The 14813-nt window shown below is 58.2% G+C and overlaps 2 protein-coding genes across 2 annotated transcripts; one reads left to right on the forward strand and one right to left on the reverse strand.

Moving 5' to 3' along the window:
- Nucleotides 1-896: 896 nt before the first annotated feature.
- On the forward strand, nucleotides 897-8538 carry NCLIV_043590 (conserved hypothetical protein; the record flags this gene model as incomplete). Its single annotated transcript, XM_003881276.1, has 2 exons — nucleotides 897-4979; nucleotides 5479-8538. 2 exons carry the CDS (start codon nucleotides 897-899, stop codon nucleotides 8536-8538), a joined length of 7143 nt encoding a protein of 2380 aa, XP_003881325.1.
- A 3103-nt stretch (nucleotides 8539-11641) lies between these two features.
- NCLIV_043600 (srs domain-containing protein) lies at nucleotides 11642-12904 on the reverse strand (the record flags this gene model as incomplete). The annotated part of the gene is made up of 1 exon (XM_003881277.1): nucleotides 11642-12904. The coding sequence occupies one exon, from the start codon at nucleotides 12902-12904 to the stop codon at nucleotides 11642-11644; it is 1263 nt and encodes a 420-aa protein (XP_003881326.1).
- Nucleotides 12905-14813: the final 1909 nt, after the last annotated feature.

Raw genomic sequence — 14813 nt, forward strand, 5'->3', positions numbered from 1 at the left:
ATAGGGGCGGACAGTTTCCGCTCGCGCTTGGCCCGGCATCTTTTGCTTCCAAATTCTGGTGTGCGAGACCAGTCGGGCACGAAGCACGGACGGTCATGTGTGATGCGCGTCCTTTCAAGCGGCTTGGGACGGAAAAAAGAGAGGTGCTGTGCACGGCCTCTCGACAGCGCCTCTCTAAACGTCCACACCGGTCCTCGATTTTCAGCCCTTTCCCTCTCGGCCCAGAACTTCTACGACGGACACACGCTCCAGCGAGCCTTTGAGTGAAATCCCTGCATAAACGCATGCGCCCGTGAATGCAGATCCAAACGCACACATAACCACACACGTGTGAAGACACAAAATCCGCAAAAGGACGCAGTCTCGCGGTTGTGAAGGTGACTTTCTTTCGGTGTCGACGTAGAGGCGACACTGGCGGGTTCGGCGGGGAACGAAGGGAGCAAACGCGTTGCTGCTCACTCGCGCCTTGAAACCCGGAAGACAAACCCTTCCTAGGTTCGTTGCGTAGGCGTTCTTTCCAGCTTTTCCTCCGTCGACGTTGAACAACCAGTTTTGCTGCGAATGTCTGGTGCCGGGAAAAATTCGACTGCGTGGCCCGAGACCGCGTCACCGCGCCGCGCTTTCCAGTCGACGTCTTACTCTCAACATCTCTTTCCCCGCTCGCTTCGCGTTTCTCGATGCGCGGGTGAGCAGGCGAGCCGCCTCGCCGTGAGTTCCGGGTTTCTCGAAAGAAATTAGGGCGTCTTTAGAGTCTCCCGGAGCACAGCCTGTCGGCGTGGCTGTGCGCGTGCGAGGGTCCGCATGCAGGCAGGAACGCGTGGCGTGGCGAAGAAATACAGGCGGAGGCGAGGGCAGACAGCGCGCGCGAGAAGGCTTCGCAGAGCGAAGTAAATGCAATGGAGGGAGGGCAGCCCCCACAGGGGGGTGGCGAGCCTGCTGCAGTCCCCGAGCAACTCAACGGCGCGGATGTCGGCGGCCTTTCGGCGCCCGGTGTGGCGTCTCCAGTGGAAGTTTTTCCTCAGTCACAAGTACAGGGCGGCGAGAACCAGACCGCGGCGTTGCAACAAGCTGCGACCGAAGCGGTGGGTTCGCCGCATCGCCCTCCCAGATCGAGCGCGGAAGACCCCAGCGACGCGGGCCGCGACGCAAAGGCCAACGCTCAAGGGACTGGCGTCTTGGCGGACGCCCTTCGAACTCGCGTGCTCCGCGGCGATGCGCAGCTTCCCGTTAAACTCCCCAGCACGGACACGGACACGCAGGCGACCCACCCCACTTTCCTGTCGTGTCTGCGCGGCCAAACTCCCGGGCAAGAGGCGGTCAATCCGTTGCGGCGCGCTGCCGCTCCGCAAAGCGTCGATCGGAGCTCCGCGGAGCCGAAGCGAGCGATGCATAGGGCAGAAACCGCAGGGTTTTCGAGGCGCGTGAAATCAGATTCAGTGAGCGGTCCGCTGGCGCCGGCCGCCGAACGTTCTCAAGAAAAGGCTCAAATGCAAGGTGGACGTACAGCGAGCGAGACAGCCCCGGGGCTGTGTTCAGGGGAGCTGGCTCGGGACGTTCCAGCGAGTGCCGTGGGTCTCGGAGGTTCTGGCGGCGCCGCGGAAACTTTAGAAAAGCATGCAGGGGCCAGGAACTTGCTCGACACGCAGGGCGCGAGCGGGTGTTTGCTGGACCTGCCGAGGTCGACCGTGGCGGCTCGAAATTCGGACGGGAGCAGAACGCCCGAGACTTGCCTGTCTCCGGTGGATACCCCTGAGACTCCGTCTTCTCTTCCCACCGTGGCTTCTCTCGGAAACTCCCCCGTCTCACACGCGGGAGGAGACGCGTTTCAAGGGGAAACGTCCTTTCTTCCGATGCCGGCACCTGCTTTTGACCGTCCCCTGGCCACTTCCACCGCTCGCGCACCTCCGGCCTCTGCTGACTCGTCTTCATCTCCGTCTTCCGCTGGCACGCCGGCGGCATCTGCGTCTCCGTCCCCGCTGCCTTGGCGCCAGAGTGTGTCTCCTTCGTGGTCCCTTCGTCCGCGGCGGGCTGTTCCGAACGTCGTCCCAGATGTCGAGTTGTTCTCGACTGTGCGCCGGCTGCAGCGCAGGAGCCTGATGAAGCTCACCGGCTCGGACGAGGGGGCGTACGGGGAGAACTGCTGCGCCTCGCTGCTGGAGCTCTTCCGCCTTCTCCAGGAGCGCTATGGTCTCTCTCCGGCGTCGGTCTTTCTTGACATCGGCAGTGGGAGCGGCGTCCCGTCTTTCCTCGCCTCCGCCGCGGTGGGGTGTGTAGCCTCGCTGGGCGTCGAGATAGACAGCAACGTGTACGCCATCGCCTGCAATAACCACCTCCAGCTGCTGGACCAGCGGCTGGTTGCTTCCCTGGCAACGCAAGATCTGCTCCTGCGCACACGGGAGGCGCGTCCTCACAGCGAACAGCCCGAGGCTTTGTCTTCCGGAAGGAACGGCGGCACCCACGGGGGCGACTGCGGGAGTTTCTTGGCGCCGCTGGACGGCGTCGTGGGGCCTGCTCTTCTGAACTGCCTCCGCGACCGCACCGCCGTGACCGAAGAGGACCTAACTTTCTCCGTGGCCAATGTGAGCGCAGGCCTGGATCGCGAGGCCGAGAAGGAAGGCGAGAATGAGAAGGAAGGAGAGGCCGAGCAGACGCACGCGGAGAGGGGCGGTGGGGAGGAAGCCAGAGAGCCGCGTGCTTCGTCGCAAACAGTGCCAGGGCAGGGCGCCCGCGCAGATCCAGCAGACTGTCCGAACTCGGGCGTGTCGGACTCTCTTTTCGCGCTGTCTCCGACGGGTTTGGCGTATCCATGCAACGTCGCATTTAAGTGCGCAGATGCGTCCTTGTTTGCCTCGTTTGACGGCGTCTCACACATTTTCTCCTTCGATCTGGCCATGCCGCCGAGGGTGCTCTTCCGGCTTTGCTCGCTGTTCAACCGGTCCCAGTCCCCGGTCGTCTACGTCTCCTTCCACTCGACTCTCGCCTCAACGTACGGCCTCGACGCTCGCCTCGTTCAGCGCCTCCGCATGCGCATGGCTGGGAGCGCCGAGAGCCACGTGGCCTTCATTTACGTCCGCAGCTGTCTCTCTCTGGCGCAGCTCGCCCTCGCGGGAGGCGAACGAGCGGCGCGGCCGAGACTGTCCAGCGCGGAGAACAAATCGCGTCCGCGTTTGTCGAAGACCGCTCCGTTCGGACACGTGTACGAGAAAGGGTTGCAACGGAGTGGCCCGCAGCTGCTCAGCGACGGCGCTGTACTCCGAAGCGGGAGAGACGCGGCAGCGACGCCACAGGAAGAGGGATGGGATTGCGCATTTACTGCGGGCGGAACGCGGGAAACGTGGAGGGAGATCGAGCACGCGAGTTTGGTTCGGGCGCTTCTCTTGCGGGGCGTGGTCCACAGTCGGACCGAGAGCTTCTTCAGCCGCTGTGTCCTGGCCGGCGTCTTGCCGCGGGTAGCCTTCACGCTCCTTCACGCGGTAGGGCTCCTGTGTACGGACACCCCGTTGAGTTTCGAGGCGCAGGAAGGCGAGGTTCGCGTGGAGCAACCCGAGGGAGGGAGGAGGAAGGAAAACGACAAAGCAGAAACGGGGGAGACGGAAAACGTCCGGTTTTCTCCTCTGTCGGACTCCGTCCTTCCCGCGTTGCAGTGCTGCCGCAAGTGTTGTTCCGAGATCTTCCTCTCAAACCTCGCAGGTGGCGACGGGGAGTTTGGCGGGTCCCCCAGACACGCACAAGGCGCGACGGTGCCGTCCATTCGCGGCCTCGCTCTCCCCGTCCCTCGCCTCCCTCAGCAACAGCTTCTTCTGCTGCGTCGCCTCGTCGGAGTCTTCGGGCTGGACCAGCTGCTGGAAACGGGCGCGCTGTCCCCTGAGAGTCTGGAAGACCTCTTTCTTCTCCGGCCGGTGTCGGCGTGTCTGTGCGGAGACAGGCCGTGCGCCTCCGGGCGGCACTCCGGTGCATGCGCGGCTGAGGCAGCTGAGGCAGCTGCGGCAACTGAGGAGAGAGGGAACGGAGAAGCGAAGAGAAGCTCGGTTTCTTCGCTGCGGTCGCCGTCGTCGTTTGTCTGTGTCCACGGCGTTCGGCGCCTCGCGCTGTTCCTCGGAAAGGTGATTCTTCAGAGGCGCCTCGCGCGTCCAGACTGCGACAGAGACGCCCAGCTGGCGCCTGCAGGGGGATCGGAGCCGGTTGCGGGCGACGCGGTGGGCTGGACCAGCGCACTCCTCGAAGTCCGCGTGTGCAGAAAGTGGGACATCCAGAGAAAGGCCGGCGTTAGCACAGACCCGATCTCGCTGGATGCGTGGAACGCGGAAGCGCCCTCCTTCAGCGGAAACCGGCGAAGTGCGCGCCTGCGGCGGGAAGGCGCGAGCCGCGCTCCGGGAGTCGCCACGCAGAAAACAGTTCGTAAAGTTTCACAGGCCCGGAGCAGGAAACCCCCCGGGACGACGAAGGCCCAGGGCAGAGGACCACACAAGTTCAACGTCAACCGCGCGAGGCCACGCCCTCGACGAGAAGGACGCGCAGCCGGCAACGGGAGCCAGCGAGGCAGACGCGGGGCGCCAGTGGGGGTGCACAAGGCGGCGAGAACACTTCGCGGAAATGGGGGGGTTCGGCGAGCACAAGCGTCGCACGACGAGCGGAAGCCGCTGCGAGGCGAGGAATCGCCGGACGGGTTCGAAGAGCGAGAAGCGTCGCTCGATGACAAGTGGATGCGCTTCTTTGTCTGCTGCGGCGCCGATCTGTCAGTTCCGGACGCCCCCGATGGAGGTCAACCGGTGGACAGTGAGAAAAGAGGATACATGCTGGGACCAAGTGGAATCGGCGACGTTGGCGTTTTAGAAATCCCCTGCCTCTCCCCCCTCTGCTACACTTGTGGCGCCCGCACCGTCCTCCCGCAGTTGCTCGAAGCCAATGCCCCCCCTGCAGTCCAGCAACTCAAGATCCAGTCCGAAATTCTACAGCTCCAAACCAACCCTCTCATTCAGGTGAGAACGAGCGTGGACAATGTCGAAACGTGCAGGGCCGTCCGAGGTTCTCTCTACCCGTGGCTAGGCGAACACATCCGGCGTTTCCGGATGCATCCCCACGTTCATGGACAGCATGCATGCGAACACCAGAAGTCAGCCGCGCACGCGTAGCAGTGTGCGTCTGTGTGGGAATGACGCCAGGGTGTATTTGGGTGTCTGTACACATGGTGCAAGGGGGCTCAGATGCATCTTAGCTCTCAGGGCCTTCGTCGGGAAGGTGAGGTGTCCGTGTCTCTTGCGCGGAGGGTCTGCCGCTGCGCAGTCTGCCTGCGTCGTGGGGTGCCGTAGGCGTGTGCACGAGACGCATGCAGATGAAGGAAAGGAAAAAGAGTCGGACTGCAGCCAGTCAGAAACGGACACATGTCATCTAAGGGAAGGGACGTGATGCGTTTGTGGGCGTAGGCCTAGCTCATCTTCTCCAGTGTGTGCACGGCAGTTTCTCCTCCTGTGTTTGCAGCTGGCAGACAAAGAAGGCCAGGCGGCGTGGGATGCGAACCTGAGCCGAGAGGCAGGAGCCTTTTTTCGCCTGGGAAGTGAGGACGAATCCGAAGGCAATGGAGACGAGAGACACGGACGAGGAGCGACCTGCAAAGGCCGCGCGTGTTCAAAGGGGCAAAGGGCTGCCGCGGCGGACCGCTTGAAACGAAGAGACGAAAGCCACCCAAATCGCTCGGCGGGACATTTACGTGAGGCCACGTTTCCGAGCCTTTCAGACACCAGCGGCGCAGATCAGGTTGAGTTAGCCGAACGCCGCCCACGGTGCGTCCACGCCATCCGAGCGACGCTCCTGGAGCGCCTGAACGAGGTGCTGTCTCCGAGGGACACCTCGGCTGCAGGCGCACCGCTTTTGTGTGGAGAAGCGAAAGAGGACCTCGCGGACGGACTCCCGGTTAAGAGTGAATCTATCTCGGAAGGCGAAGTGACCCATCACCAATTGGAGGTGGAGCTTTGCCGGAGGGTTGAATGGAGAAGACGACTCTGTGATCCGTTTTCGTCTGATCCCGTGCCTGACGAGATTCGCTGCTCCCCGGTGGCCTTCCTGGGTGCGCCGGCTCCGGCGGACTCTCTCCAGTTTGTCTGGGATTTCGCGAGAAGTGCAGATCCCTCTGTTCCCCCCCGTTTCCTGTCCAGAGGAGACGGGAGGCCCCGGGGCTTCCGCGCCGGCGACGTCGTGCCCCTTTTGTGGCCCGAGGTGCGGGCGACGGACACCCACGCGGAGAGAGGGAAGCAGGAAATCGTGTGTTGGAATGCCCAGCTGCTCCGTGTACAGCGGAAGACGAGTGTGGGGGTCGCGAAGGATCCGATTTGCTCGGCCGCTTCGCCGCAGCGCACGAGACGCGAGGCGAGGCGGGGCGAGGAACGGGTCAAGAGCGCGGCGCCGGGAGACTCCTCTGTCTGGTGCGAGCGCGAAGCGACGGCACAGAGCCGCGAGACCCGCCGAACCGGCCGCAAGGGCGCACAGTCAATGGAAGCCGAATTCGGCGTCGCCGAGAACGGGTGGGAAATGGAAGAGGAACTGGACTGGGAGATCGCGCCTGGTCTGCCGTTGTGGGAGTGTCGCTGGGAAGTCAGGGCGTTCCCTGTCGCCGGCGACGCAGAAACCTGCTATCAGGAAGCGCGGGAGTGGATCGTGGCCCAGCTGACGGCGCAGGAGACAGCGGCGCTGCACCTTCTTCGCCGGCTGAATGCGCCGCTTCTGCGACTCTCTCGCCAAGCCGCGGTCGCGTGTCTCCATCTGGACCCCTGCGTGGCGCCGGAGGAAGTGGCGGAGCTGCGGAAAACGGTCCACGAGGCGGACCAGCTGCAGCGGCTCTGGGTCCACGCGCGGTTTCTCGAGTTCGCCCTTCTCCAGGAACTCATGGTGGTGGATTGGCGAGAGGCGAAAAACGGAGTCTGGGACGCGCGCCTCCGGGGTCTGTTGCAGGGGCAGATCCTGCGTCTCCAGCAGCTCCAGACCCTGCGGGAACTGGGCGAGCGAGACATCTCTCCGGCCCGCGCCCAGGTGCTCCTGAGACAGCTAAAAGACGCGCGGGAACCCCGCGGACTCCTTCATTTGCCGGCGAGCGCCGCCACGGGGGTATTCCCCATTCAAGAGGCGCAGGAAGAGGCACAGGATGCGCGCTCCCCGTCTTCTGGCGGCGAGGGAGGGACGAACGCGACGCGCGCCCAGGCTGAGGAAGCAGGGGAAGTCTCTCAGGCGTTGGGGCACGCACCTGCGGCCGCAGTGCGGGAGGCCGTTCTGTCCCTTCTGGCTTCTCTTTTTCGGGGGAGGAGACCGACTCAGCTCGTGGAGGAGATTCTCCGCAGGGCCGTGAGGCTCTTGGATCTCCTCTGCATCCGGACGCAAGGGCCCTCGCGAGAGGCTGTGGCGGCTGCGTGGGCGCGTAGGGCAAACGAGTCGGAGCTCTGCGCGTGGCTGCCCGAGGCCGTTCGGGACGTTCCGCCTGGGAGCGAAAGCCGTCGACCGCGGGGAGCAGAGGAACGACAGGCGTGGGCGACCAGCCGGTTGGCAGTGCTCCGCAATTTCCTGCGGCGCCAGCTGGGTGAATTCAGGCGTCAGCTGTTGAGAGAAGTCGAGGAGGAGCAGCACGCCATGCTGCTGTGGTTGCTGGCGAGAGAAAGCGCGACGGAGGCCTCGCAGGTGACGGCGCGAGGCCGTCGAGAAACAGACGAAACGTCGGGAGTCTCGCCAGGCGGAGAGCCCAGCGACGGTTCGAGTGAGAACCGCTTGACCTCACAGCGGGGTTCCTCCTCAGTTACGGGGGACCGGTCGACGAACGGAAGTGAGACGAAGCCTGCCTCAAGCACTGAACGGCCGGGTAAAGAAATCGGCGGTGGCGGGTGTTCATCCTCAGAGAGTTCTTCGACGGAAGCTGGAGGGGACGGCAAGGCGGCGCGCGCGAACGCTCGATCGTTTTCCTCAGAAAAAAACGTCTTCGCTCTCACCTTCGTGACAGCAGGTGCTAAAGGGGTTCCCGAGGCGTTCGCCTGTCTCCACTCCCTCCCAGAGCATCTGGAGGCGCTGATGAAAGGCCCGTTGCCCAGGAGCCTCCCCATTCGTGGCCAGGACGGGAATGGAGAAGGCGCACAAACAGTGGAAATGTGTCCACTGTGGCGCTCCTACTTTCTGCAGTTGGGTTTGATCCACACAGCCAAAGAGCTCCTCTTCAGACGGTCTCTCCTAGACGCAGGCGACTCGCCTGCGGCACCCGCGCGCCAACCGCGCGCATCTCCCACTGAAGACAAACAGGCAGTTGTGCCTGGAGAGGCGTGTATCGATTGCATGCGCGAAGGCGTCACGCATCTAGCCGCTGGGACCTTGCCTTTGCCAGGGAAGGAAAAGACGGCGACAGAGGTTTCGCGTACGCCGGAAATCGCGGCAGACCGCGAAGAAGCGAATCGGTGCAAAGCTTTCGGTCCGACACACAAAGGACAGAGAGACAGGGACGAGGATGGCCTTCTCGCGTCGCCCAGGGCGCCGAAGAAGCGAAGGAGCGCCGAAAGCCGTGTGAATTAAAGAACAAGCTATACAGGCTAGGGGAAATGTAGGGAAACATGTCGACTCAATCTATCCATTTACATGGTCGGAAAACATATGGAATATTTATTTATATACGTTTGTGTCCGGCGAAATCGCCTTCAATGAAAAAATGCATACCTGTGCATGTGTTAATACTTTCTTACGTCCCCAAAAAAGACTCACGGGCCGTAGACGTTATGTATGGGAACATTTTAACGGTGGCATAAGCACGTTAGTACGATTTTATGTGTACCGTATTCTATGAGCTTCGGAGGTTAGCAGAACGAATGGCTGAGAACGCATAGAGGTCCATGAATTTGGGCGAATCCTTGGACATAATTTTCACGTAAAGTAGCTTTATAAAGACGCAGAAAATATACGTTCCTCGGTTCCTGTATTCGACACAGTTGTTTTAAAACGCGTCGGGAATACTGTGTGTGTTATTTGTCTCGACCGCGATCTAACAGCGTGCAAACAGTAAGGGTCGGCATGGATGAACATGTATATCTACGTGAGGCGAAGTAGGTCGTCTGCGCTTACGTGCATCCGTGTATACACACCTATCTGGGTTCGCGTGCTTGGCCAGGCGCTCATACTTGTGTGTCACTACTGGAGACCTCTGCACATTTTTCCGCTCTCTGAAGCGCCGGGAAACAGCAGTACCACGGTAGAGGAGCGTGCCTCCATGTGCATGCAAACCTGCTGAGGTAGCTGCATGCGAATTTTATGTATGCCAACAGAGGTACACCGCGTTGTGTGTGTAGCTAGGGTGGGCAGTGTCATCCGCATGCTTTAGTTGGACGTGGATCACGTTTTACACCGCCGCCGGGGTTCCGTGCGTTTTTGGACGTACGTTTTATTCCGAGAAGGAGGGAGAGCGTTTTCGGCCGCGAATGCTGATGAAAGGCTTTGCGACGCCAGCATCTAGCTGAATAGAGGAAACCAGATGTTCAAGAGCGCAGAAGGGATTCTGCCACAGTCACGTTTTCATGCTTATGTTGATGGCTCAAGTGGTAAGGCACTTTCGCGTTGCGCGCGCCACATCGGAGATGAGCAAATATATTATCAATGTGCTTTTATGGTGTTTTGGTGACGTAACTGTATTTTGGATGGTGAGTTTTGTACTTGGGGCACACTGTATTAGCGGCCCACTGCTTGCCATGTGCCTCTTTCTGTCTGCAACAAATGCATTTCCCTTTTTTTCTTGGCATGCTGGAAGAATTCAGTTTGTATTTTTCTTCGCTTGAGAGTGTTTTACCGAGACGAGGCTGATTTGCACTGACTTGAGAGTGACGAGAGTCTCTGTCGAAATGCCTCGTAAGGTTCGTGGCTGTATAGGCGCCACAGAGCCATACCGCAGAATGTCTTTGTGTTTCTATTCTCTTGTCAAAACGGGTTTGGTGGGGAAGGAGGGAGGGAATTGGCGGATTCTGCCTTTTTGATGAGAAACTTTCCGGTTTATAGAATGACCAGGGGACACCGACGGGCCGGGGAAGCGTGAGCGCGCTCCCTTTTTGCACTACGTTTCATTCGGTGTTAGAACAGAAGAAACACCCCAAGGGACGTGGAAGAACGGGCAAACAATCGAGGAACGCGGCAGCTCGCGTTGAAAGCCTTGCATATTTGGGGGGGTTGGGGGGGGGGGTATCATTGTATGGAGGTATATAGAACCCCGTCATGGTTGCATTACCAAGGGGCCGAGTGGAGAGCTCTGCAAGAGCAAGGCAAGAACTGGGCAACGCCCTTTGAGCTGCCGCACTGAGTCGGGGGAAGACGAGTTCCATGCGTACACGTTCTGGAGTTATAACACATATTTTCCGTTCATATGTGAGGTACGCCGGCAGTTTAAAGGGACGGGAAAGAGGGTGATGAGCCGATTCGGGAATGTGACTTCTACGGTGAGTATGGGTCAACTGTTATCCAGACTCGGGGTAGCGTGAGGGATATAGTTTTCGTGTATCAGATCTTGGGACTAGTCTTTGCACAATTGAATGCCTCTACACTTGTCAAATGTTGCGGCAGTAAAATGCGCCTTGCGCTTCCGGGCAAGGGAACTCTCAGCCGTAGAACTAATCGGTCGGCTTCCGACTCGGGCCACTCCGCATGGGGGCGTCCGCATGCTACCTTGCCAAAAACCAATTGATAACCCCTTCGAATCGGATATTTGGATCGAAGGCCTCCTAGGTCGCAACAGGTTCCTCAAGCGTCTGCAGCTGAGAATGGTGTCCAACGTTTCCCTGGGAGAAGCATCGAACAGTGCGTCGTCCATGCACAATCCCCGGTGTGTGGCGCTGTGGTCCTCTCCAGGAGATCATCCACCGTGCCTCTCTAATACACTTAAACCGCGAAAGGGTACCTCGCAGGCATAGATCTACTGTGTCTTTCCGCATCTCTGCTTTACCCTACCGTTTTCACACGTCAGAGTCCACCTGTGGACCGCACTGTCCGAGCCCCACAAGACAAGAAAGTGTCGCTTCTTGAGCCATCCCTTGTGGTCCGATTGAGGTCTAGTGATAAGCCACTGGACAAAAACCGTTTCTTTTACAGTTGTCTACACGCACACGCCAAGGTGCGTCGTGTGTGCAACAACGCCTTGCTAATGTAGTATTCGACTTGCCCATACTTCCGTGTTGGACTCGCGAGTTTAATTGAGTAAACAACGGTCCTGGCTATGAAACACTCGAATCTCTGCAATGCGACAGTGCGTGCCTCACCGAAGAAAGAAAACACACAACAGTGGTACGCGCAGTAAAACGTTTCTGAGACCGCCGTCGCCCATTCGCTTTCGTAAAGAGTTTTCGAGGGAGAACTGCTACACATGTAGCAGCTGACCGAATGGAGCCACAGCCGCGCGCGCGAGGCACCTGTAGTTCAACCTTCATTTTCTTACACGAAAGGGATGATGATGCACGCGACTTGATACATCCCCTCGAAAACTATTGTGAAGTCACCTCCATGTCCTAGTGTTGTTTGGACAACAGAGTGCAAGGGAGAAAGGACTCCTGAAAGCACCGTTCTGGAAGTGGAATGATGAACGGCATTTGCATAGGAAACAGAAATGTACTGCGGAACTTCCCTGTGGTATTCATTCCCCAGAGCGTCAAGAAAGGCACGCAATACCGGCAACGCTAACGAAAAGGATTCCAACTACAGCCTGGCTAATGGCTGCATGCACACGTGAGGTCGCATTTGAAGTCGTGTGCGTCGTTGTCGACACGGCGGTTGCTGCTGATACGTCAATATGGATCTGGCATGCCGCCGTGCGCAGAGAGCCGGAACCGCCTGTAGTACTACAAGAGTAACAGAGAGCTTGCTTTTCGGACGGTAGCTGGGGAAAGGTCACCGTGTATACGCCGTTTCCTTCCCTCTCGGAGCGCCTTGCCTGGGGAACAAGTGTTGAAAGATCGACTTCTTTAGTGCAGGCGCCATCTTTGTTGTCAAAAACCTTGAGTGCGGCTTCTGGTGTCAGAGTGGATGTCGCTGGTGGATCGCAGCTGAACTGAACAGTTTGATTCGCCTTGGAAACGGTGGCTTTCTGTTTCCCACTCTCGGCTGTGCAAGTAAGGACGTTCTCTGGCTGTTGCGGGTCATCTTCAGACGAATCGTCGGTACCGGGTTCCTGCTTCTTTGCCGGAATTCGAATCGTAACAGGACAGGCGTCCTTTGCGACATCCAACACGGACTTCCCGCCTCGCTTGCAAAAATACTTTAAGGTTTTTCCTTCTTCTGTGCGGGAGGTGTCGGGTATCTGAAGAGTGTAACCTGAGTCGTTCCCACTGCCATGATCAAGGGTGGCGTCTTTGTACAAATCGCGAAGGAGCTTTTTGGTGTGCCCCGCGACGGTGATGTCCTCTGCTACTTCCTGCTCTCCTTTTAAACCAAGGTGGTTACGACCTTGGGGGGCTGCGGCCGCCACGAATACGTATAGGGGATCTGAAGGAACCAAGGTGTCGAATGGGGAACCGCACTTGAACTGGACGCTCCGTCCTGCTTCCGGAAACTGAACCGTTACTCCACCAGTGTTGTCACACGTTTGCGCGCTCGTCTTAGAAAGTTCAGTCCCCGCCGCTGCAATTGGTGCCCGCGAGGAAGAGAGAGTGATGCTGATGCCAATAACCAACAAAACTCTCGGTAGGACTCCCATTTTGTATTCGAACGGTACGGTCCGTGTACGGCTGCAGCGGCTACCCTCTCTGCTTTTACCAACTTTGGCGGCGCTTGTAGACGAAAGGAGGGCAGGATGAACTATAGCTCCATTGGGTAGGGCTGTTTGTAAAGGAGTGCGAGAAAAAAACGTCCCATAAGACTGATCGCACCGTGAAATCGGGGAGAAAAATTGTTTCTGCGTCTGTCCTTTGGCCATGAATTCTACCTGCACCGAACGTCAGCAGTGGGAGTCCTTCAGGCCAGCCCCGTTTAGATGCACACCCACTACCTGACCCCGTCCCCCGTCAGAGCTCCTGCCGTGATGCGCCGTCCACGAGATTGATTTTTGCACTTGCCCTGAGCATAAAGGCGAACGCTCCTTTCTGGTGGTCGCAAGAGACACGTAGACTCTAGGACTTCGAAGCCCTCGGAGTCTCGTGCCTGGGCGTATCACATCCCAGGGGACACCAGGGTGTCTTTTTCCCGGTTCGTGGCTTGGCTGGGACGACGGGTTGTTTCGCAGTCTAGTTGTCCGTGTGTTGTCCGTTTGTTATCGAACAGGCCAGTACCAAATGAGAATAGGTTCGGTACCTCGACTAACAACGCCAAGGAAAATGAATCAAACGGTCTGCCGCCGCCGTCACGAACCATTTATTTTCTTTCATGGGGCGACACCTGATGTTTCAAATACTAATCTTACTTTCGTAGAGACAACTGTCCGTTCTAGTCCTTTGCCTCACAGTAGATTTTGCTTTCACCCCGACGTCACTGAGCATGAACGCCTCAAAGAATAGATGACAGAAAATAATAAGGGACATCCATCAGCGAAAAAGGCACGAGCTTTGTTGCCGGGCTGCTGCTGGTGGCTGAAAGTGTCACCATACTACAATGGCTCAGGCCAATTCGGAAGGTGCAGGCAAGCATTTTACTGAGAAAGCGTTAGCTTGTAGTTCATTATTTTCCAGGACTCGTAGCTGACAACTCGTGGAACAACAAGAGGAGATACGTGCCATCAGACAGGTCGCAAAAACGATCTAACACAGCAGGCGACGGTTTGGTCCAGAGACAATCGGAGAGACTGTTTTTTGCCAGACGCGTATATTTATCAGTGTATGCGATTCATCCATCTCCAGAGGCTATGCTTTCCTTGTGTCACTATGCTACACCGTCGCTCAGTTCTGCCTGTACAGTTTTCTTTCCTTGCCAATGTGATTGTAGGCATGACTGACAGTATAGACGATCGGGTTCCGGCCCTGATGTCCCGTGGTCCACTCACTTGTTGGTTCCAGGGTGTGTGCTGTTTGCACCCTGGTGCTGAGGGGCCGTTCTGCCCCGTCCATGGGGTGGAAAGATTCAAATTTGGTTCTACTTTTGAAATTGTACCTAGTTGTTAGAACTCCGGTTGTCCACACACATTTTGCTGTTCAACGGTGTGCATCTATGCGATACCGACGCCGACATAGACTCTTGTCAGAACACCGTAAATCAGGGTACACCCGCTATCTACGGCGAGCATGGGGAAAGAAGATATTGCTCACATAGACTCTTGTCAGAACACCGTAAATCAGGGTACACCCGCTATCTACGGCGAGCATGGGGAAAGAAGATATTGCTTCGAACACCTCGTCTCATCGTTGGAACACACAGCAGCGTTGTGAAACCGGAGTGAAAGCAATGGACGAATCCAGATTCTTGCGTGACATAGTTGGGTGTTCACACGTTTCATGCCCATCCAGAAAGTCGGGTTGGTACAGGGAAGGCCTTGGCCGACCATGTAGCCCTGAGCTGAGTTCAGAGGCTTGGAAAGCACTGATGGCGACTGCCGACCGGAGAAGAAACGTGAACTGCGGTTCAGCATAGTCGCCGCTACTACTCATGCACAGATTTCGCAAAAATCACGACACAAAATCTCGGCGTCCCTCTTCCTGCTTGCTTGGTGCCATGTCAAGGATGTACTCTCCTGAAGGCAGGCGTCAAGTTATCGGGCGTGCTAACGGTACAAAAGCAGATTCTGCTGATGGCTGCCTCGAAATCGTACCTAGAGCAAAGAAAGCGATCGCCCCCGGCGACCTCATAATGTATCCAGAAACGCGTTCGCATTCCCGCCATCTCCGAATGATTGCCGT

This window comes from Neospora caninum, chromosome IX, assembly GCF_000208865.1.
Source record: "Neospora caninum Liverpool complete genome, chromosome IX".
In the NCBI taxonomy this organism is placed as follows: domain Eukaryota; phylum Apicomplexa; class Conoidasida; order Eucoccidiorida; family Sarcocystidae; genus Neospora; species Neospora caninum.